At 37.7% G+C, this 25,480-nt stretch overlaps 1 protein-coding gene across 1 annotated transcript in view; it reads right to left on the bottom strand.

Moving 5' to 3' along the window:
* The window catches only part of NCK2 (NCK adaptor protein 2), an 84,822-nt gene that overhangs the window by 30,254 nt on the left and 29,088 nt on the right, over window positions 1–25,480 (bottom strand). Inside the window, exons 2-3 of the mRNA XM_063392667.1 lie at window positions 22,690–22,761; window positions 1,009–1,250 (exon numbers count right to left, since the gene is read on the bottom strand). Of these exons, the coding sequence (XP_063248737.1) occupies window positions 1,009–1,234 (226 nt within the window). The 5' untranslated portion in view covers window positions 1,235–1,250; window positions 22,690–22,761. The remainder of the gene's footprint in view (window positions 1–1,008; window positions 1,251–22,689; window positions 22,762–25,480) is intronic.

Below are 25,480 nucleotides of genomic sequence, written 5' to 3'. Positions count from 1 at the left end.
TGGAAACAACTTTGGCACAGGATAATCCCACATAAGCTATTGCCATGTTATTTTTAAGTGAACTTTTTAACTTTCTACTAATCCCGAACTCTGATTTTTCTATTGAAGAGTCATTTTGTATAGCAGTCTGGAACAGAACAAATTTTCCCTATGTAAGATTTCATAAAATACAGGCAAAAAACCAAAACAGATGCAAAAGAAAAGCCCCTAAAACACTTTTCATGTGTCTGTTTCTTTTTTATTCGTAACATCCTAAAATATCACTACTAGGTTTTCCTCATGTAAAACAACAACTTATCACTATGGGTATAATGTTTTCTAGCTGTATGTATGTTTTCTAGCTCTTTTTAATCACTCTTTAAAAATCAAAGAGAAAAAAATCACTTGACTTTCAAATAGATTTCTTTAAAACACACACAAAATTTTTCAAAGCTAGATTATTTTATATGTATGAGATACTGTTGTGAAGACTTTATATGCAAGTATAAAATAGAATACATATTTCAGGACTTGAAAGTCAACAGAACATCTCACACCACAGAAACTTAACCCCTGGCTCTGTACATAGCTACACTGTAAAATCCCATTCATAAAGTGATTTAGCTTTGGCTGTGATATATATGCTGAACAATCCAGTCTACATCCTTCATCCTTCAAGTCAGAAGAGGTGGCATGAAAGGAGAGGATTCAGCAGCTGATATGTGTATGAAACTCACAGCTCTTCAGCTACTGAAAATAGACAACCTTTGACAAACTGGAACAAAAGTAACATCTTTTTTTCTGGATGTGATGCAAGAAAACATTACAAATTTTTGCCTATGATTCTCCACCCACACCCACTGTCTCTGTCTCTCCCTCCCTCAATCACCTACCCATCAAGTCATCTCAAACTAAGCATAAAGACAATCCGAACACACATGTTAAAAAAATATTTATATCCACATTAACATTTGCAACCTGAAACTCATCAAGTCTACTAAATTTATTCCAAAATACAAAAGGACTTACCCAATGTGTCCTTTAGATTTTTAACCAGAGAACCTTTCTTCAAGCTGTTTTTTCGCTCCACATAATTTGATGGCACATATCCCGTTTTGTTGGCCGCGTTTCTTACCCTCCACCATGTCTTAGAATCATCTAATAGCCAAAGACGCTCATTTTTCTTGATGTCAAGTTCTTGGTCCTGCTGTGCAGTGTAATCCCACTTTGCAATAACAATAACTTCTTCTGTCATCTTTCATGGAGTCCTTCTGCAACAAAATATTAAAACATGATCCTCAGTAAATTAGGTCATATAATTCTTACTCATTTTTTCGTTTGAATTCTTGTAAAATAAGCAAGAAAAAGGCTAGGGCAAAATGGGAATGCCATATAGGGAAAACTCTCTTTTAAAAATAAGGGAAGTCATAATGACTTTTCTTGGTTTTTCAGCCACTAAAATATGGCAACATCTTGATAGTAAATTCTAGTCATAATGTATTACTTTCACTTCCTCCGAATGTATAAAATGTTATATGGATATATATTAACAGAAGCTTATTTATAAAATCTGTTTAATTTTTGCATATAGCATTATCAAAGTATCCCACATGTGGCATTCCAAGTCCTGATCTGAGAAGAAAAAAAAAAATAGCAGCATTCCAAGAATGTATTTTCCTTCTGCAGTCGTTCCACATCCTCGCACTAACATCACATGTGTCAGTTTTCTGCATTTAAACAAAATTGTCCATCTTTATATAGTAGAAAGTTAAGAAATGATTCAGTAAGTAATGCAACTCGGCAGGAAAATCTGCCATCAATAAGAGGGTACTGTCTTTAGCAAGCCTTTGTTCACTGTTTTGTGCAGGCAGCACAAAACTGGCTTTAAGTCTTCTCTCCCCCTTTGTTCCCAGGAAGATCCCAGCTCAGCACAGTCCAGCACCAGGCATTAGTCAGCGGAGTGGAAAAGAGCTCCCACTGGATTTCATTTCTTCCCTACCTGAAACACACCCAGAGTTCCATTAAAGACTGAATCTGAGTTGTCTTTCTCTCACTTACCTGCAAGAACAATCTTTTCCAAAGCTATTTGTCAGCTGCACAAAGACAGCTGCATGCCTCCACGTTTTCCTACGCATCCCAGCAATTACCAGGAACAATGTGAGGCAGCACAATAGTGTGCAAGGATAAGTCCAATGATAGTACCAATGACATTCAAATATGTTATAATGCCAACTGAGACATGTTGATTTTACCTTGTAAATTCTGAAAAGTCACCTAAAATGTTCTAATTGCTGCCATCGGGGTTGGGGGAGAGGGAAGTGGAGGAGGACAGAGAGAGTAGGAGGTGAGAACATATTTGAAAATCAATGTAGCAGATTTTGGGGATTTTTAAATAAAAGGTGTAGATTTCATTTAAACTACAGATTAGTAGAAAAAGGTGCAAAAGTACTTCAAACGACTAATGTCCAAAGATTTCTGTAATATTTGACTTTGTTGCCTAGGTCTTGGAAGTCCACAACCCTATCTTCTCTGATACCTAGTAGTTTATGTAAAAGAAAGGTAATTAAAAACCAAACTTCATTCAGAAATTTTGTTCAGTGTGTAAGTTTTATCACCTATATTCCAAAAAGGGTTCCTTCTGCAGTCTGTAAATATACACACAAACACATATACACACCTCTCCCTTTAGCTACAGTACAAACTGTGAAAACTGCATGCCAGACAACCCAGCATATCTACTCTAGGAAAAAGAAGTGTTTTCCTTATTTCATCTATAATCATAAAACATAATAGCAGACCCTATTATATATTAATAGCTTCTTCTTATCACAAATTTTGTTCCCAGGAGAACATCACATAGGCCTGAGCTATGGTTCCTAAACCATTTGACAGCGAAGCTCTGGAAAGCACCAGCAAAATCTGCCCTCATGGCCTACACAGGACATGATTTTTGAAAATCTTAAACTGAGTTAAACAGGTTTAAGTTCTCGTTTTCCAATCAAAAACCAGAAAGAACATACAACAATTAATACATTATTCAAATATGTATTTGCATGGCTGAGATCCCTAAGACAAATTTAAAAAGGAGCTTTGATGCTTTGAATAACTGAGAAACACAATCCTTACAACTCAAAAAGGCTGTGACTTATGCAGTGGAACTGATAGTTTTACAATAAGTCAGTCAGTAACTATTCAACCATTTTCTCCCCCTAAAATAATAATCCCATCTGACAATGACAGAGAAGTGCCTGAACTTTGGACCTCAGTCTCCAATAAACTGCCCTGCTTTCTGACTGACATAAAATGGACAGAGAGTCTACAGGTCGATAAGCTGATGTAGCCACAAGGGACTGCAATCAAACAAGTTCTGGAGGCTGGTGTTGTCAATATAATCTATCTCTCCAATTTAGGTTGGTTTATTTTATCTCAGCAACTGTAAAATGGTCAATTCTCACTATTCCTGGGGACATGAAGAAACAGGACATCATCAATGCAGTTGGTTGCTGTTGCCAATACACAGACTCCCCTTCTAACAAACGTTATTTTCACGAAACAGGCAAGTTAAAATGATCACTATTACAGCATATTAATAATCAAAAAACCCAACATTAGGAATAATATTTGAGTAGTGATTGGTGGAAAACTATTAAACTCTTCCTATACCTCTGAAGAAAAAAAGAATTTGAATTGACCCCTACTGTAAGAATCATCAAGTCTTTCCCCACGGTGTTAGGCAAGGACAGAAGCACAGGAAGAAATATTTACCAGGGCTGACAACATCAACTGCAGTCCTCTGAAACTCACCAGGACAGGGTGCTCAAACCTACTCAATTTCTTAAATTCCCATTAGTGTAGATAGACATGTCTGAATAACAGTGCTATTTCACAAGCAGACCCCCTTGCACGATGCAGTTTTGGCAGAAGTATTTAGGTATAGAGATGCTGAGTTTCCTGAGCACCATGCTCACACATAACCCCTTTCAGTAAAGTAGTTCAGGTTTTACTAAATGTTTAGTGGCACAAGCTTTCCTTCCAAAGTGGAGACAGGATTTAGAGTCAAAATGCACAATGTAATTGCAGCTAAACATTTATCCATTTAATGCTGTATCCATTTAATGTGTGTACAATTTAGTTGTGTTGTGTTTGTTCTTTTCAGAGGAGCAAGTTTTGTTTTGTGTTTTGGGGTCGTTTGCTTGTTTTGTTTTATTTTGTTTGTTTTTAATGTGGGGAAATACATTAAAGGTCTTAAAATTATTTTCTTATGATTACATCATTAGACTGTCTCCATCAAGGATAATATGGCTGTTCCTGTGACATCTGCAGAGCTAAGATTTCCTAGTATGTAAAAAAGGACATTTGTTTCCCAAAAGGGGGGCTGTAGAAGTAATAGATTTGAAATGCTTCTGCAACAAAGCCATGTGCCAAATAAAAGATTATAAGCAGACAACATAACGAGATTTGGGGGAAAATGAAAAGAAAACAAAATAACAGCCTCCCAAAGCACCTCAGAGTACCGTAAAAACTTGACACAGACTGAAAGCATGAAATTTCTTTAGTGTACTGCTTACATACTGCAAAATAAAAGATACCACAGCTCCCAAAGATTTTAATGGCAACATAAGATTTCTTTCCATCAAGAAAATGATAATCCATTACTGCTAAAAGTGTACAGCTTTCTGGAAAGTTCCTTCTCAAAATGCTCAGAAGTCCTAGCCCTGAAATACTGAGATGTCTTCTACCTGACACACTTTAAAAAGCACCAGTGAAAAGCTTCAAAATACTTCTGCAAAGAACTGTAACAGTCTTTCCTTCACACAATCCATGAAATGCAACAGTCTTCTCCATATAATATTGTTTCACACGACCTTGGCTTTTACCTTACCACACCAAAGGTCATTTGCTTTACTTCTTGGCAATCCAACTTCCAACCTTAAAAACAAAAGCAACCTGAAATGAAGACACCACATTAAATGAGAGCAAACAGAACTCCACAACCCAGACCTTCTAAAGGTAAATCTTGTAATACAAATACACAACTCTAACTCACTTTAATCTATCAATTCCTTCACTGCTATCAGTCTTAAAAAACTAATTTATTTTACCAACATTGTATTTTTGCTGAAGCATTAAAACTAATACAGTTTAGATTGAGCTCATGTATTTTCAGCCACTTCATTACTTCCCTTCAGATTAGGTTTTGTTATGAAAGGAAGTCCTGTCTTCAACAGAAGCTGCCCTACTGCAAAAGCACACATTAAATTTTTTCTACACAGAATTGTCCTTAGCAGAGAGGGCAAAAACTGAAAAATTGCCCATCCAAGAAGGCAATCAGCAAAACCTCAGCCAAAATCAAGACAGTTATGGCTGCATTGAGAGTCTGCTCAGACAGGTGAGGAACATTAACTAACCATGTGGCAGAATAAACGTAGCCAATGGTGGAATATCTAGCTGTACTGCAGCTTCTGTATGACTTTATGAGAAGGAAGTCCAGAAAGGAAAAGGTTACCTTCAATAAACTATCAACAATCCAACAACTTAGCAATGATAGGAAAAAAAAAAAAAAAACTAAACAAAGAAGCCATGCTTAAAACTGAGCCATGGAAGTAATATTTGGAGATGATGGAAAATTAAGCATAGAGGAACTTAAGAGAAGTTGCTCCAACAAGCTTGTAAATCTACTAGTGATTCTTCATGTGAAAGATTTATCCAGTTGGTGTCAATCCAAATGCCAAAACACGAAGAATTGTAATGCAGATCCCATTCTCTTTTTACCAGGATGAGATTTCCATCCTCACTCTCTCCCCCTCCCCACACAGGACTAATACATTTCTCCCACGATGACCAACAGGAAAGGACTCTTATCAGCATGGCCACCTGAACTGGAATCTTCTCCTACAGACTGACACAAGGTAATACTATGACTAGTTTAACACCCTGGTCCAGCGGGTAGAACAGCAGCATTTTTTTCTTGCCCTCAAGAGGAAAGCTCACAGTTATGCCACAGGGTTAGTTAGGACAGTGCAAACAGAAGGTAAAGATGCAGTGAGAAATGAAGCAGTTGCTCTCCTTGTTCAGAATTTGTTTTGCAAAAAGGAACATGACTAAAAAATGACTGACAGTAATGCTTGAAATTTAATCCCTCACCAAGGGAACAAGCAAAAATTCTAATAATAGGCAGTGCCAATTGATATAATAGACTGTTCTAGAATTAGATGTCTTCCTAAGACACACAAAGAAAGGAACAGAATTGATACAGAGGCTTTTACATGACACTGATGTACATAAAATACCTGCTGTACAATATTAAGTAAAATACAATTACTAGATGATATTTAGTTAATTACATGGGAAGTATGGTAAACTAACTAATGATGTATCATGGTTTTCTGTAAGATTTGAAGGCTGAACAACCTCTCCTCCTGTCCCCAAACTCTGAAAAATCAAGACATGTTTTGAGCCATGCAGCATTTGTTGCTGACAGGCTGGGCATCTGGTGCCCACCTGGTAATCTTTCATAAGCTATGGCAAATAGGCAATATTCAGTTCTCTAAGGTAATACAGTTGCAGAAAATAAATTTTAAAAAGTCTACAAACATACAAACTTGTTTCATAGTACCTGGATGTGCTTACTGTATTCTGCAATTAATAACTTCTATTAAATACCTTCATCTGAAGTACTCTCTAAATCTGAAGCTTTCTTGTTTATGATGATGCAATCTCTGGTTAATCTGCCTATAGTTTCAATAAATTTGAAGTTTTGTTTTCACCTACAGTTTTTTTTTTTCTTTGTTACATGTGTGGGTGTGTGGTTAATTTCCTTACATCACCCTACATGAATAGTTTTGACATATAGAAAGATTTCAAAAAAACCACTTCTTTACATCTGAAATGGTTTTGTTCAGTTCTTGAGGACCAGTAAAACACTAACACAAAGAACTCAGAAGGCATAAGAAAGAACCAGTAAGGTGAATTTAAATAAACACTTGTGAAAAAGAATACAGCTTTTGGATCTACTTTTAGCATTTCCAGTGGAACATGTTTGAAGAAAGAGGAAAATAACATCTCCTTCATTCAAAGGCCAAAGTTAACCTAAACCTAGGAAGACATATTCCCAATGACTCTTACAAGGAAATCTCAAAATTCAGAGGTTTAAAAAGAATAAACAAACTGACCCAAATTATAACCAGCTGTTATAATTATAACCTTTGTTATAACCAGTAAAATCCTTTCCATGCTGGTGCTTGGACAAATACAGATGGATCACATAAAGGCCACTTTGTCTAACTGCTTTTGCAGTTTAACACTTTAATACTTCATATAATATGTGCCAACACACCCCAAGAGACACATTTCTTCAGAAAGAGGTCACTGCATCAAAAACTACTGTAAGATTATTCTCACTCTTTTAAAGGAAGTTAACTAAATAGCTGTAGTGAACAAGCATTCATCACCCAGCTATGTGGTTCTAGGGTGTCAAACCAATACCTGAGCAAAAAAGCCCCCCACATCCAGGCAAACTAAAATAGTTGATTGTTTTAGCACAAGCTTCACAATTAATTTGGGGTATTTCATTATTAGGTCTCATTAGGATGTATTGATTACAGAACTAAAAGTGATAGTTGAGTAAGTGCAAGTAATTATTATCTAATTTACTTTGATGTGCAAACTGAAGACCCAGTCACAATCAATAGATGCTGCTGTCTGTATTTTAAGGGGTCAGTTTTCCAAAACTGAAAGCAGAGATGAGTGGAAGGCTGTAAAAAATAAATGTGAACAAAGATGTAAATAAATTAATCCACTGCAAAGGAGGAATGTTTTATTACAATTTAGCATTTACAAAAGAACTGATTTAAAAAATAACCTGTTTTTTAAATTAAAAGGAGGTAAAAAGCTCTAGGGGTTTTCTGTGTCCCCTCTCCCTGGTCCTTTCCGTGAAAAGGAAAACCTGATAGCAATAAGCTCAAGTCCAGAAATGCAAACTGAAAGTATTGAAAGAAGTAAAATTCAGTTCATCAAGAACTATAAAAAAGGTATTAAAAGTGCATTGCAATAATTTAAAAATTAGCAAAAGAATAAGTACAGAATTAGAAAGAATATTAAGTTGACTGCACACGACGCAAGAAAAATGTTTAATACTTATTTCTACATATGGGATTATTTTACAGAGACAACCATTTTCTTCTTTGTCATTAACTAGCATATAAAAGTAATAAGAAAAATTAAAACACTTTTAATGTTCAAATACACCACAAGATATCAGAAACATCCACAAAGCAGTTACAGTTTTAGCTTTCACTAATTTTTTTTTCAACTTCTTTTGAGATCCTGGTTTAGGTCTACCCATCCACCCAAGCTGGAGAGATTTAACAATCAGCTGAGGGATAGCCCCAGCCACAATATAGGAGTGACACAAAGGCAGGTTCAGTAGCTGCATGAGCTTTTCTGGCAGCACCAGAACATTTGCTCTAAAGCACAAAAAGCACTTGGTTTGCTTTCAAATCACTTAGGGGGAAAAATTAAAAAAAAAAAAAAACAAACCAGAAAGGCATAATTATAGATGAAAGGGCGAGGGTGATCCAGGCTGGTGCAACACTTAATGGCATCAGAGGCGCTATGGCCCGTGCACCCCGGCAGGACAGCCCTGCCACAGTCCCCTTCTACAGGCACAGAAGGGATGGGGCTTTTAGATGATACTTCTTGTTAACACAACCATATCTCCAAAAAAAGTGAAGGATCGCTCAACCAGTAATTTAGAGCTGTCCTAACTAACTTGTCCTTGCTACCTACACACCTCAGACCCCATTGTCTTGGTGTGGCCTGCCACTGTATATGGGCACAGTGGTGTGAGGGCTGAGGTCTGTTTCTGCAGCCAAATGCCTTTAACAGCTGCTAGGCAAGGTTGGCCTCTCCTGGCCCCATGACAGATCTGATATCCCAACTTCTAATACAGCTGCAGCTATGTGGTGGCACCTTGTATCTCACATTGCAGAACAACTGCAAACAGGAAACCTCAAGACTAGTTTAGTGGTAACGAACTTCTGCACAGCTCCAATAGAGCACAGAGCCTAAGCACATTTTTTTTGTAAGTGGTATAGAAGTCTGTTTAAAAGACAGACAAAGAAATAAAGGAAGAATGTTAGAAAAGCCCAGAGTGTTACATCTGTCCTGCTATGGAGTCAGTACAGCATTTTACCCTTCAACAAAAATGAAATTTTCTGTGTTTATCTAGCAATGTAAAAAAAGATGTTTGTAAAAAAAATTCTCATCCCAAGTTTTCACGATGTCCATCACACGAATTAGTCTGCTCAGGTGAAATAAGCAAGCAGGGCCTGCTTCAAATGATCGCTTAAAATGTAAACTCAACATTTAAGGAAAAGGAAGTTTTAAACAAAAAGACTGCACCTCCTCAGCAAGACCCACTTATGTTTTGCTTGGAGTCCAGATTCTTAGTGATGCCAATATCTGATGGCTGTAGATTTTTCCAGCTCTCCAAGCTCCACTTCAGCAGGAAGGTGCAGCACAAGTGTCTGTTGTACAAGACCAATGGGGGCGCCCTCAAAAGAAGAGGCTGCCAAACATAATGAATGCAGTAAGCCAATTTTCCAGCTCACATTTTTTCTTCCTTTCTTGAAAGCCAGTCACACATACAGAATCACTAGGTTGGAAGAGGCCTTCAGGGTCATCAAACCCAACCCCTGCCCTAACTCCTCAAGTAAACCATGGTATCGAGTGCCACATTCAGTCTTTTTTTAAACACATCGAAGGATGGTGACTTCACGACCTCTCTGGGCAGATCATTCCAGTACTTTATCACTCTTTCTGTATAAAACTTTTTCCTAATATCCAACCTATGTTTCCCTTGATGCAGCTGGAGACCGGGTCCTCTCATTCTGTCAGTTGCTGCCTGGAGAAAGAGACCAACCCCCACCTGACTACAGCCACCCTTCAGGGAGTTGTAGAGAGTGATAAGGTCACCTCTGAGTCTCCTTTTCTCCAGGCTAAACACCCCCAGCTCCCTCAGTTGTTCCTCACAGGCCTTGTGTTCTAAGCCCCTCACTAGCGTCATTGCCTCCTCTGGACATGTTCAAGTTATCTCACAGTCTCAGCTGCCCATTATTCAGACTAATACAGCTTCATAATTTGAGGCATACAACGTCAAAAACCCCAAGAAGAAACATAACATATAGGACTTTGGAAAATATCACACAGGAATAAAATTGTTAATGGTTATGTGAGAAAGTGGCTTCACCAAATGCAAGCCTTACCTGACCAACTTAGCAGCCTTCTATGATGGAGTGACTACAACTATGGGTAAGGCAAAGGCTACAGATGTTGTCTGCCTGGACTCCAGTAAGACCTTTGACACAGTCCCCCACAACATCCTTCTCTTTCCACTGAAGAGATGTGAATTTGATGCATAGATTACTCAGTGGATGAGGAACGGGCTGGATGGCCACATCCAGAGGGTATCTGGATTTTGATCAATGGCTCAGTGTCTGGATGGAGATCAGTGGCAAGTGGAGTCCATACTGGGGTCAGCACTGTTCAATGTCTTCATTGGTGACACAGATGGGGCGCATCCCCGAAAAGTCTACATATAACACCAAACTACGGCTGACAAAACTGAAGAATGGGATGCCATCCAGAAGGACATGGACAAGCTCAAGACCTGAGCTCATGGGCACCTGAGGAGGTTCAAAAAGGCCAAGTACAAGGTACTGCACCTGGGTCAGGGCAACTCCATGTAAGTATAGGCTGGGGGACGCAGGGATTGAGAGCAACCCTATCAAAAAGGACTGTGGAGCATTAGGTAGATGAAAGCCTGGACATGACCCAGCAATGTCTACTTGCAGCCCAGAAAGCCAACTGCATCTTGGGCTGCATCAAAAGCAGCATGGCCAGCAGGTAAAAGATGATTCTGCCCCTTTACTCTGCTCTGGTGAGACCCCACCCAGAATACTGCATCCAGATGTGGGGCCCCCAGCACAGAAAGACATGGACCTGTTGGAGCAGGTCCAAAGGAAGGCCACCAAGACGATCAGTGGGCTGGAACACCTCTTCTATGAAGACAACAAACTCAGAGAGCTGGGGTTGTTCAGCCTGGAGAAGAGATGACTTTATAGCATAAAGAGGGCCTACAAGAAAGATGGGGACAGACTTTTCAGTAGGGCCTAGAGGGATAGGACAAGAGGTAATGGTTTTAAACTAAAAGACAGGAGATTTAGGCCAGATATAAGGAAGAAATTTTATTTTTACAATGAGAGTGGTGAAGCACTGGAACAGGTTGCCCAGACACATGGAAGATGCTCCATCCTTGGAAATATTCAAGGCCAGATTAGGTAGGGCTCCGCACAACCTGATCTACTTGAAGATATCCCTCCTCACAGCAGGAGGGGTTGGAATGGATGACCTTTAGAAGTTCCTTCCAACCCTAAATATTCTATGATTCTATGAAAGTAGTGGATACTTTAGGCTGTTAACTCTCTGGTGGTACAAAGAGAAAGCTATCCAGGCTGTTATAAAGTAAGCTGCTGCAACAACAGAAGAACAAAATCTGAGTTCTGGCCTGCTAATCTTGCAACACCACTCTAATTTTATGCGCTATTCACTCTTGTTTCATATTGTGACTTTCACACAAGCTAACCCTTCCAATTCAATATCTTTTAGGATTTTCATTGGTAATACTGCTATACCACAAAATTTCCTCATCTGGTGCAGTTCAAGATACAAATGCTTAATCAATGTGGCAGAATTTAAACCACATAATACTAAGTACAATCTTTTCTATTTACGTAATAAGTGCCCTGCTGTTTCAGGAAACTGATTTTAAAACTCTTTTGATGTTTTACTTGAAAAGGATATTTCTATAGCCTTTTTTGGAACAGTATGCCTGTTATAAAGTAGGAAGTGTTCGTTTTCAGCTTCTGACAGATGATTTAAATTTAAAGTTCTATTTCAAAGGACAAAAAGCTGGTATTATACAGGAACAAGCTGGTATTATAGCAGCTCATGTTACAGTTACACAGTACAGCTACAAGCCTTATAACTTACCTATGCTTAGAAGATAGATAGTAATAGAAATTACAGAGAAAACACTTCATCATGTCTTTAACTAAGCTTAGTATGGTCACCAACAGACATGGCAAAGGACTTGTAAGAAAAACTTAGCTCAAATCTTTCCATAAATAAGAGATGACAACCTTAAGGGATCAAGAAAACCAAAAAAAAAGTGTTTGATTTGTTTGGGGCATGTGCTGTTTTTAGGAAATGTGTATCTATATGTCATTCAGAAAACAGGACAAAGATTAACAGACAGTATAACCTTTGAGAGACCAAGCAAAAAACCCCAAAAACAACACTAAGACAGCATTTTTACTGTTTCATCTTAAACAGTATTTTTAGAAGAAGGTATTTCCCAGTATCTTGAAAACTATACACCTTTTCATGCCCTTTTATCATATACGTACCAGAAAACACAAGGAATGTGAACTGTCATCTTTCTTGATTTTAATTTGTTGAAAGAGGAGAAAAAAAAATAATTATGTCTGAATATAAAGCAACTCCAATGACAGACAGTTGGCTAATATCCCTCTTCCTGGCATGCCCTTCCTCCAGCCTTTACCCTCCCTGTGCTTGTGCCATCTGCCCTCAGCCTCTCTTTCCTGCACCTGCTGCTGCAATCCTCAGCAGCACTCAGGGCTCAGACAACTAGAGGCAGCAGCTGCAAGTTTTTTTTTCTGCCTCCATCAGCAGCCTAATGCAGATGCAGTGACTGTGAGTGACCCAACCTGTGGTGACTATTTCCACTATTAGTGCAGAAAGTCGTCTTGCTTTATTTTGAAGGCAATCAAGAGCAATGGTATATTCTAGACAGCAGTGGGCAAACACAGGCTGTGCAGAGAAAACATCTTCACACCTTTTGACTGCAAACAACACTAGACAAACAGGAAGATGGCAGCTTTTTAGGCCCATTTTTCTTGGCTACAGAGTAAACACAACAGAATCTCACACTGCTTCACATTTAGATATACCAAGAAGGCCAGAAAAGAGCATTGGCTCAACTTTTCCTGAATTCTTTCAAAAGCAGTTCCAGAAAAATGATGCAGTTCTTTAGGCCTCTTCAGACCTAAAGAAAACTTTTGGAAAAGAGACCTCATCTCACCTCTAAAACAGCAGCAGTGATTAATGACCATATCTCTGTGTTGGTTTATGGGTGTTTCAGTGTTTCTACAAAGTCAGAGACACAGATAAGTTTGATGTTTGTTGCTGTTGCTCTGCACGGCTCTCTCTCCACTCCTCTAGGCAGACAGCATTTAAGTTTACCTCTCCATTCAGAAACACATGAAACCAAAAACAAACAAGATAAATGAGAAGGGAAAACCCAGGAAGAATAAAACATACCTTAGGTGTCTACATTAGACAAAATTACAAATCATTTCACATCTAAAACCCTCTCCACAGTTCTTCACAAAAACAGAGTAGGAGGGAGCCAGGCACAGAAGGTCAGAAAATAAAACCAGATGCTCTACTGAGAGGACATTTAGGTAAACTTAGCTATATGACAGACTGGTGATACATGCTCTGTGAAAGAACAAATGAAGTGTACCCCTGTTCACGGACTTTCATCCTTACTATCAATAAACCTTCCTCCTCAAAATTATACCAGTCAGCCATTCAGGACATGGTGAACACTAGATTTTATAAAGGAGACATCCTTGAACTTCTTTCAAATAAAGTGTTTGAAAGATTTGCTTCTACTGCTGCTTCTTTTCCCATGGCTCAAACATTCAATGGTCTGCAGGAGTTTTACTTCACTGGAAGTATTAGTACATTTATGTATTGTATAAACAAAGAACAGTCCTCAGACATAAGAAGTTTAACCTTGATCTTGCACAGAAGGACAAAGCTCAGAATCACTGTGGATTGCTACGTTTTACTGCTAATCCCTTGAAACACCGCTACCTACTTTTCAAGGGATTTCACTTTAAACTGTCTATAAAATGCTGAAAATAAAACTGAACCGCTGACCTTCTGTTCCCCAATGGAAAAATCATATATTCACTTTTTAACTAGAAAGACATGTTTGTTCAGTTCAAAATCCCATTTATTTCCCAAGTTTTTAAGGGGAAAAAAAAAAAAGAATATATTGTCAATTTCGAGACAACATTCACTCTATAGTCTTAAGCAATTTACCATTTGCTTTTCCAAAAATCATCCCATCAATCTCCTCCATAACAGTAGGAAAATGAGAATTGTTATAACAATTTTAAAGTTTCTAGTCCACAGAGTATTAAGTAATTTAAAGGTCTTGTTCAGACTCTGCTTCCATAAACTTTCCAGTTTACTGTCATTTTGAATGCTGAATAAATTCTTAGATTTCTGGATTTTCTTACCAAGTCACCTGGACCAAAATTTTTATCCAATATGAAAGGATGCATGTAGCAGTAGGGGAGGAAAAAGAAAAGGGAAAAAAAAAGAAAAAGAAAAAAATATATATGTCTCAATTTAAATCTCAAGGCAAAGTTCCAAAGCTGAATTTGGGTTAATGAACACCTATTTCTTATATCTAGGAGAGTTTCTGAGGCAAGAAGCTACTTTCTAGAAGCAGGGTCTTTGAATAGTACAGGTAAAAATAATCACTGGACATAAGATACCATTCTTGATTCTGTGCTTATGCATGTAACCAAAGAGGTAGCTTGAAAGATGCAGTATTAGATTTCATTAAGAGACAGCTAATAGTATTGAATTTATTCCTGTATAAATCTGTACATCTTCCTGAAAAAGACTGGAACATGAGATAAGTTACTCATAAAGCTACAGCTATTAATTTCCTGATAGAGCATGTACCCAGCAAATGCACAATTTAAATAAAGAAATACTCTTGGATCTTTTATGAGATGCGAGTGAATTCTGCAGCTTCACGAGTCTCTCGTCAGTCACACTGACTGCTGTGCTAACCAAGAAAGTATAAGCCTAGGCAAGAATTGGCAATCCCAGTCTCCCCTTAGAATTTTCTTCCATCTAACGGCATTTCAGAGTCAATACAGGAATCCTCTTCTCTTACTGCTCTCAAAACACAAATGCAGAGGGAACGCTATCCCTCAAAATTTCCCAAATAAAACAGGTTCCAAAATGACTTGTCCTATAACTTTTAAAGAATGCTTTAAACTTAAAACCAAACACATTTTTGTTCTGGACTCTTGGTAGCATTCATTTATTTCAATCAAATTATTTCTTACATATCTTCTTCCAGTTTAAATGGAAGTTTTCTTCCAAAAAATTGTATTTCTGAGTGCTCTGCTACACAATTACAGCAGCTAGCTATTGCTAATTCCTCAGTTGATGGAGAGAGACACAAAGCCAAGAGAGAAACACCTTTCACAGAAGAGGGAAGAGGATGAAAGGGGATTTTCTAAAACCCCAGGAGTGCTCCAGAGAACACATGCTTCTGTAAGTACGTTAGGAAGATGCTCCTTATTCTGAGCTCTTATGTTGCAGTTCAGGTGCCAGCTGCTCTAAGACAGCGTACACAGACAATCTCAGAAGTTGTTCCACTGCTATTATCCCAACACAATTTTCCACTGCACCAGATCATCTTTTCAAAAGGATAAGCTAGGATAAATTTTCACCATAGGAATATCTGACTTTTTCCATAGAAGCAGTTACCCAAAACCAAAAATAAGCAATTAGAAAAGTCTATATTTCCAAGTGCAAAATATACATCATTCAGGAGAGACCAATACTGCCTCATGATGCTGGATTCTCATTCTCCTTTATTCCTATTCTCACCTTCTGTACTTGAAGAAAATGAAGTACTTCTAAACACCTTTAAATCTCCTCCTATTATTTTTATCTTCTGTGAAATTTCTCCAAAGCTTGCTTTTCCTGAATAAAACCTCCCTGCAATAACTTGGTTCAAAATTAAACACTTGGTTTTGGCTGCTACATTACATTCCTTTTCATCCAGAAATGTTATGTACTCTTGCACTGATGAGACATTCTACCCTCACATGCTCTCAGACACATTTTCTTCCTTACTCCCGCCAGATAACAACAAAATGCATCAACAAAAATGAAAGGGAAATAATAGCAGCCAAATAATTTCCAAACATGGAGACAGATTGTGAGGATTAACATCTGTACAAGAACGAAGATTAAATAAAGGAAAAAACAGGTTGAAAACCACAGGTCTGAAATGTGGAATTTTAACCACAGAGTTCTTGCTCCATCTAGATTAACAGAAATTTAAAAATTTATACTGCTACTGATTTTCAATAAAAATGACTATGCCATTGCTCTCATGCAGCAGTTCAGCTGGAAGCCATACAAAATACTAAGGTGCTACAAGATGCTGTCAAGCACTAAGCATTACCTGTAGTCAATATCCAAGAGTGACACACCACAACCCTGTTAGAAGTAATGTTACAACAGAAGTAGACAATTTCTTCATTATCTAACTCAGACCTTACTCACACAAGAGAACAGTGTTATCAAATCTGGCTCAAGCCTCAATGAAAAGCTTTCTGAAGAAAACTGATACACAAATATTGGGAGCTGTAGAGCAGTGTATTAAAGGAGCAGCAAATTATAATCCTATGACTAAACAGAAATAGGAGTCAGTATGTAAAAATTCACAAATCACCTCAAGGTAACAGAGAATAAAATAGAATAGAAAGAAAATAGAGGAAAAAAGAGAATAGGGACAAGTAGGAAGATACACTCATGCCCTCCTTCTCTGGACCCTGGGGAGAACTTACCGAACTTACATCCCTTTTCCCTTCCTCTACCACAGAATCCCTGATTGTTTCAAGTGACTAATACCAAGCATTTTTGTTTTATTTGTTCTTCAGCTTCTTGCAAAATAAACTCTGAGGAACAGGCCTTGATCTGAATTATTATTTGATGCCCTGTTCCTGTTCCTCTAGTGCATAACAAATACATTTAGATTCAAAAAACTCCACCCTGAAACCAAGCTAACCAAGTCTGTAAAGCTAAGCAGCACTATGTCATGTCATCGAATATTGCCCTCAGTTTTGTCTCTCTTATTTTCAGGAATTTTACACGATTAGTTATTAGGCTACTGTCTCAGGATGTGGAAATGACCAGCCACCACCAACAGGCCAGAATCTTTAGCTGACCAGTGCCCTACTTTGTGCTGTCATTTTTCTCCCCTTCTCCTAAACCACAGGCAGGAAGCAGGTCACAACAATCAGCAGGCTTCTGATCTCTCTGCCACTCTTTTTCCTGAATAATACAAAGCAGCAGCTGCTCTTCACACAACGGACATAAGCCCAGCAAACAAATGGGACACTCCAATGTTGGCCACATAACGATGTGTGAGCAGTCACATGGAAGAAGACTTACAGCTCACAGCTCAAGACCTCCTGAAGTTTCAGTAATTTACTGCAGTCAGAAAGTTTGTTACAGCAGCCAAGCATCCAAAGAGTGCCTGAAGTGCAAGTCAGCAGCTGAGAATGCTAGCTTCCATCATCCCTTTGACAGCAAATTCAAATTAGCACAATTGTCAAAGCCTTGCTTATGAGACAGTTTCAAAACACACACACAAGTTTTGTAGTTCCAGTAAAAAATATTCAAGTAAACTCAGGGATGTCTACACCCTTTCATTTTGAGGTAAATATTTCACATTACCATGCATCCAGATCTTCACCATCATAAACCAGCCCTCTCTCCAGTAATAATGGAACAGACCTTTCCAGATCCCATGCAAATCCAAGGCTGACAGAAAATACCATTCAGTAATCTTCAGGGACAACTAAGCAAGGAAAACTAATACTCTGATTGTTTAATCTTGAAAAACAAATTCAGCGATCAAATATAAAGAGAAGTCTAACCCTCATTCAAAAGCATTTTTGGGGCTGGTATGTGATAACCTGAGAACTAATGGTATGAGACAACCGAGCTTATCAGGGAATGTGCTAAGAGCTATGGATTTTGGTGCAAGATAGAGAATTCAAAATCAGCCTCTTGGGAAAATTTGGATACCCCAGCTACCTGCTGCTTCAGGGAAATAATCTCTGACATCACTTGCTGTAGCTGCTTGCATGACACAGACTTCTAGTTCCCATACAGGAACATATCTGTTAAGACGATGGTATTGCACATTAAAAAAAATTCAGGCTACTGGTAAATTTTAAGTATTAGTAGGAAAAAGTAGAACAAGCAGTCATAAGGAAAAGGTGTGCTACAAAAATTCAAGGACCCAAACCAGTAAGGAAAAAAACCAGTCTCAGTGGCAACATCAGTACCTGGAAGGATTACACATAGAGGTACTGAATCAAAAATCAGGAGAAGGATCACTTAAAAGAAAGGTGGGGTGATAGAAGAGAGAATGGGGCAGGTAGAAAATAGGCTACACCAAGGCTCTATTGCAGAGAACAAGAGCAGCTGACATCAACAACAGCCTCCAAAATAAGGAGGGATGAGAGCTGCAGTTTATCCCTGAAACAAAAGGGTGTGAAAACACAGTACAAAGGAAAGAGGGGCTTAAATCCACAAGATGGCAAGGAACCTGTGATGTCTTAAAATAAGGCTCTCAAACTTAAAATCACAGAAAGAAAAATAAACTGTAAAAGGCTTGCATCTATATGCATGATATTCTATGCTTTGTGTTGCTACCAGTTTAAAAAATAAACAACAGGGCAAGCTCATTTTCTCAGTTGTCTCTGCTTAGTAGAACTGGAGCTTTGTTACTACAGTGCAAACAGTAATTGTAATCCAAGATTAATTAACCAAGTTATTGGAAACCGAATTCTATCATATACCACAGTAACTTTTAAATATTCTTCTCTTCTGTGAAGTTCACCAATTTCAACATCTAAATAACACACCAAACCACTTGGCTCAGAAAAACTGACATGCTGGATGACAAGACAGAAAAAGTCCACATTGGCTATCATACACCAAAACCACTTCCATCATGAAAACATGTGGTCGCTGTTTTATTTTTACTGAAATTTATTTTCCTGCATTGGTGCAAGCTGTACAGTGTTTTCTGATGAGGAATCCATATGGACTGCAATTAAAGCACACTGCAAAGGACATTTGTGTGCTGTACCAGGTACTGCTGATACTACCAACCTGAGTTGCACCTGAAACTATCAAAACTGGAAAAAAATAGATAACAGATTCCTAACTTTCATATTACTAGTAAATTAAAACTAGTAAATTAAAAATTAAATGCCTATAGTTCAATAGATTTTTAACTTTCATAATATTAGTAAATTAGAACATGCCTATAGCTGAAGTAAAGAACTACAATTACTACAAAGAGAAACAAAAATGCGGTAAAGAAAAATCTAAAAAAGGGAAATACTTAAATAATGTAATCAGGGAAGATCAATTTATTCAGGGTGTGTCTCTGTAGTAAGGGAAGTGGAAGAAAGGGCTGAAAGTGTTCTTCCCCACTGTCCTCAATTATAGGTTAGAAAGTATTATGCCACTAGCATAACATACCAGGCAGTATTTTATAAATTCATTTCTTATACTAAATGTCTGTAAATATACTTAAGTAACACTGAAGTTGCATTCGAAGTATCAGAATCACTTTGGGCACCTGAGATAATTGGCACAATTACAGAAGTATTTTTTTAAGGGAAAGGAATCCAGACATCTACTCAGCACATACCTTTCATTCTCTTCATAACTGTCAGAATCAAAGTTGCCCATAACTAACTCATAGGCAACACTGAGAATAGGTATCATTTTCCTTGGGTTAAAAAATATCCAAAATCAATAACTACAACATGCTGAATCACAGAAAAATACCAAGAAATATTGTGATACAGCATCACAAACAGTTCCATCAAGCTGAAATGTCTACAGCGCTTTTTGCTCTTGAACAGAGGAGGAGGATCAGTCTGTCAGAAGCTGTGTGCAGGTTCCCAGTCTCAATATGTGAGGAGTTAATCTCTTTCATGCTTGCTCTGAGAATCTTTACAGACAAGGATTTCTGTTCTATGCTGTGGTACCGTAGCTTTTGACAAATCTGCTGAGTACAAAGACATTTATAACTTTGCTCTTACCAGTTTGCTTCTGATCCCATCAAACAATCTCACTCCCATGTACAGAGGTAACCCTAAAGAACTAAGTATTCCATACAAGTGTATCAAGACTCAAAAAACCACAGAACATTTCTCAGAAGATTTTAATCTAAAATACAAAATGCTCAATGCACATACCAATATTGCAACCACTTTTCAAAATACTTTATTGTGAAAATCCAATATGAGATCTTATTTTTGATTCAATTACTACAAGTGAATGAGGGACAAGTTCAAAAATACAGAGTATCACTACACAGAATGTGATGTTAGAGGAGAGGGAGAGGAAAGCTAACAACTGAAAAAAGCCAGCTTGCCCAGCTATATAAAAGAAGACCTGGCAGACCTTGATAATCAGGACAAAATCCTATAAGGATACAAGATTGCCTGCAGTTCAGTGAAGTTTAAGGACTGTGCAATTTCTGAAAATTTACTTTGTTGCCAATTTCATTTCCTTTTCAAAGTGCAAAAGGTTTACTACATTCTGGTTCAACAAAGCATTACAAACGTAGGCTTTACTGAAGCTACACCTACGTATTCATTTCCTTTTGGGAACAGCACTACAATGCTCCAGGTTTTGCAGATTCACATATTTACCAAGCTGAATACAGTCCATCAGAAACAAGCACACAAAGGATGGAAAAAGGAGTAAAATATTAATACAGTTAGATTTAATTTTGTTACTGAAATTGAGTGTGGTCTAATTGTACACAGCAAATATCCTGGGTACTCACTCTTCAATAAAAAAGGAAAAAAAAAAAGATACAAAAAAAGAGACATTCCCTACAACCCCCACCAACTGACATTTCCAGTTCTTCCTCACCTCCTTTCAATGAGCTTGAGCTGTTATCTATTTACTGCCTCTTGGCAAAATACATAAAACCCTCGCCTGATATAAAGAACTCCACTTTGGGCATGTTACCCTCAACATTTATTGGATTAAAGAGTAAAAAAAAAAATTACTCAATATGCCATATATGACAGCAACTAGCTCACAAAATAAAGGTGACTAAGAACATAACCAAGACTTCAGACACCTATTTTCTTTAAGTGAGCAGTGGACTATTTTTAAAATTATTGTCACTGAACATTTAACTTAAAATTATTATAAAAAGTATATGAAACAGATTCCGAAGACAAAACTCTAATGTATTTGAATTAAATACATAATTTAGCCCATAGTCAATACAATACTGGCTTAATTTTGAGAAGAAATTATTGCAGAAAAATAATTTTACAATTAATAGGTTAACAGAGCTTGATGAATCATTTGCTTTAGGATTGTGTGTTTATTTTTTTTCACATTAACAGCTCTTTCAAGAATATTTTGATTTTGCTACCTATACCTCATAGAAAAAGTATTTAAAAAACTTACTGCAAATTCTACTGCAGAAAACTAGTACAATAGGTTTCTATTAGTCTTTAAACACCTAAGTGTTCAAGGTTACAGTGATCTGTTACAAAGGTCAGGGTTAAAAATTTTTTTCAGTACATCTAAAGACATATGTCAGATAATTTAAAAATATAGTGCAAAAGCCCACTATCTCAGTATTACTTCAGAATTTCCTTTTCAGTTTAAAGGAAAATCAATAATTTGCAAAAACATATGGAGATATTATTGTTCAGATTGGATTGCATTTTTAATTCTAACTGGTTCACCTTCAATTTATTGAAAAAATAAATCAAATTTCAACATCTCATAACGCTTAATTGAACAAGTATTTAACAGAACCCACAGCAAACATCACAAGGCACACAACAACTTAATAGATTCCTTTTCATTTGAAGGATCCAATTGGACTTCATAACTTCCCCCTGAAGAAGGTAACACTACTTTTATTTTATAAACAGAGAATTTGAGCAAGAAGTAACAAATCCACCTGGTAAAGTACTGGATAAGGCCAAGATGGTGGTGTCATTTATTAAAGGTTTCTGTTAATAAATTCCTACTAAGCCACAGAAATCAACTACAGCTACTAGAAACTGACAGCAGGGTACACAAATTGAAAGATATTGGCCAAACTCTACCACAAAAAGACTTCTACAGCAACATCAGCTTAATTAGATTATTTCAGATCTTCAGAGTCAGCCTAGGAAGATACTCTCTATACACTGAATGCAATTCTTTTGTTCTCACAGAAAACCTTCTTTCCTTCTCACTTTTCTGCTCTCACAAAAACCTTCTTTCCACCCAATACTTTCAATACTCAACACTTGCAAAGCTATTACTTAGTTTTCAGAATTCAACCAAAGAATAGCACAAAGTCTATGGATGGTTTATGGATGACTGTTTCTCCTTCATACTTCCCACACAATCATGTTGTGCTTTCAGGCAGCACCTTCAAGGGAAAACATCCCAAGTCAAAGAAGAGGGTAACAGGAGACAGGAGCCATAAAACAGTGGAAGCAATATCTAGTTCTTAATTAATAGTTTGAGCTTATCTTTTTTTTTTTTTAAGTAAGAGTTAGAACTGATTTGCCCCAGAACACTGACAGAAAAAACCACTATTTAATCATTCATCCAGCAGTTAAACAAATTTCAAAAAATCACAACTACACTGCTATTACATAAAAGCCAAAACCAAGCAATACATCCAGTTTACTTGTTATCTTAAGTTACAAAAACAACCACTAAACTTGAACCACTCACCTTTGACACACTGTTAAAAGGATCCAGACAGTGAAAGGCAGGACTCTCCAACGAAGTTATATACACCACCACCTGAAACAACAAACATATATTTTAGTTCTAGCACTCAACTTAGAACACTTCCAAATAGGTAATTTAGCTTTCAGGCTGTCAAAACCTCCTAAGATGCTGAAGAGCAGGCGGAAAGGCTTGAACCTGATCCACTTCTTTAGCATGAAGACTCCAACTTCATATTTAACTTCTCTCAGTGAATACAAGGTGATTTTAACGCCAAAGAATCCAAGTTAAATTGAATAAGTATAAGTTAAGCCTTCATAACACCAAGAAAAATCAATCAAGAAATGGAATTTAAAATTCAGCCTAGTTTTAGAAAGATTATATTTTATAAAGCACCATTATTTACTGTTTTCTTCACTCTTGTATTAGTCAGTTTAACTTGACTGTACTTTCTAAGAAAAAGAAAATGCCTCTACATGTGGAAAAGATGTACAGCCACAAAAGCTCAGCCAGGAGTCTTGTGGGGCAGTGAAGTATTTCCATCCAGAAGGCTGGAAAACGTACACATCTGTACACACATACAGATGTCTAATTCAGCTGGATTACTAACACATGTGGAGCCTTCTACCACAAGAGATGGTGACCCAACGAGACAGCTCTGACAGCAGTGCTGATGCTTGTCAAAGGGTCAGAGAATCACATTCAGAAAAATTCTATCTGGATGTAAAGAAGGCACAAGGGTGTCTAAGCACAGCCACACTGTGAAGTGATGGGCCTTCTTCCTGGGAGAGTCTCAGATTCTACTGAACATGGCCCCAGGTGCAGCCTCAACCCTGACACAACGTGGATGGCTTGTCCAGAGGTCCCTCCTGGCCTCCATTGTTCTGTTAAGCATTTCTGGCCACAAAAGTAACTGTTCAGAAGAGAAGTCAGAGTATTTAAACACTTGTTTCTGTTTTTAATGACCCTTCTAACTCCACAGGATGTGTGACAAACTGAGACACTGACAATCCATTAAGATCCAATTCAAAAAGAAAAAAAAAATTCTCAGCAACTTGTGCTGCAGCCTCTACCTCATAAGGACCAAGTGTTAAAACCCCTACACAAGCCCAGGCCACTCTGCACTAATGTTTCTGTTCTGAGTCTTTTCTGAACAGATTCCAAGCAGTTGTGACTCTACAAAAGCATCCTGGGAAGAAATTAACTTCAAAAGAGCAAGTCATCCAGTGATCCCATGCACAATAAGGAAGTGAGGGGAGAAAAATTACTGACAAAGGTATTATAAATACTTTAACCGTTTCAAAGTGAGATTGACTCTCCCATTCATTAATAGGTGGAGCAACAGAACTACTAAATCACAGTTTGACAAACATTTAAACCTAAACATATTGTTAAGGGGTAAAGAACAGGAGACTCCCTGACCCTCAGCTCCTGGAAGCTCACCTTTTGCTCCTCAGCAGCTGCCAGGAGAGACAAACTGTTGCCAGCCCTCCTGAAAACCACACAAGATTTAAAAAAAATGAATAATGGAGGATGGCAAATTATGAGGAAATGTTATTCCAACAGAAGAGCCTCCTGATGCAGTTCACCACCTGAATGAAGATTTGCCTGTGACAGCAGAAAGCAGATGGGACTGCAGGGTGACCAGTCCCTTCTCCTCTGCCACATGGTGGCTGGAATAGCTGCTGCCCCACCTGGGTTTTCAGTGTTGTGCAGATACAGACCACAGGCAGCAAGACTTTGCTAAATCAGTTTTTCTAACCAATTATAGTCCTAAACTGTGTTCCCACTGAAAACTGCTCTACTGAAATTGTAGGAAGATATCATGTAAATGGGAAAGATACTTTAAGAAATGAAGCAACATTAAAACCCTGAGGCAGAGCAGATATATTTTCCTGCTGGCTGAATGTTTTGTAGCACGTGTTTTTCTCCTGTCAATAACAGAAGGACATTTTTAATAGTAAGAGATAAAAATGAGAAAATAAAAACCTCCTCATTTTTTTGGTACAAGATCTTCTAAATAGTACTATCTTTCCTTGACCTACCTTACAAATCATCTACTGCTCATTACCATCTATCACTGAAGTGCTGTACCAACCTCTGATTTTGTTAGGGTATTTTTGTTTTGTTCCTTAAAGAAAAACACAGTATCTCCCTCAATTATTGCTTCCACCTTCACAAATGTACACTTGAAAATAGAGCACGTGTTTGAAAGTGAGCTGAAAAACGGCACTCTTCATCATCAATACCTGAAAAACTAGCCCTGTATTTATTAGTCAAACAGAGAAGAATACAGTTGGGAAAAGAAAGAGGCCAAATTTCATGTAAACGCATAAGAATGAGTCATGTGTTTATCTCAGCATAACAATGCTGATTTCCTTCTGTACAGCAAGAATTGTTTTATTTTGGCAGCTCAATTAATACACATTGAAATAATTTGGAATGTTAATGGTGATAGTGCAAATAGTCAAAGGAAGAAGATAGACAAAAACCCATCACTCTTAACAACACAGATTGAAATAAAACTGTTAATCTAACAAACACACAAGCACAAGATGCAAACTGGTCTCCGTCCTTCTTGGGTTCAATCTTGTTGCATCGTGACTCCATTTTTTATTTTTCTCCCGATAAAAATTTTCACTTGGCTTTGGAAGAGCCAGAGGAAGTTTTCTGCTACGAGTCACACCAACAGTCACTTCCCCAGAGGAGTAGCCAATTTCCATCACACACCCCCACAGTCCAAAGGTTTGCCCAAAACACTGTCATTTGCCAAGTGACACAAACTCAGCATGGA

The sequence above is a fragment of the Prinia subflava genome, chromosome 3 (genome assembly GCF_021018805.1).
Source record: "Prinia subflava isolate CZ2003 ecotype Zambia chromosome 3, Cam_Psub_1.2, whole genome shotgun sequence".
Taxonomy (NCBI): Eukaryota; Metazoa; Chordata; class Aves; order Passeriformes; family Cisticolidae; genus Prinia; species Prinia subflava.
Note: the sequence above shows the minus strand (reverse complement) of the source record. Positions and strands in the feature narration are given on the sequence as shown.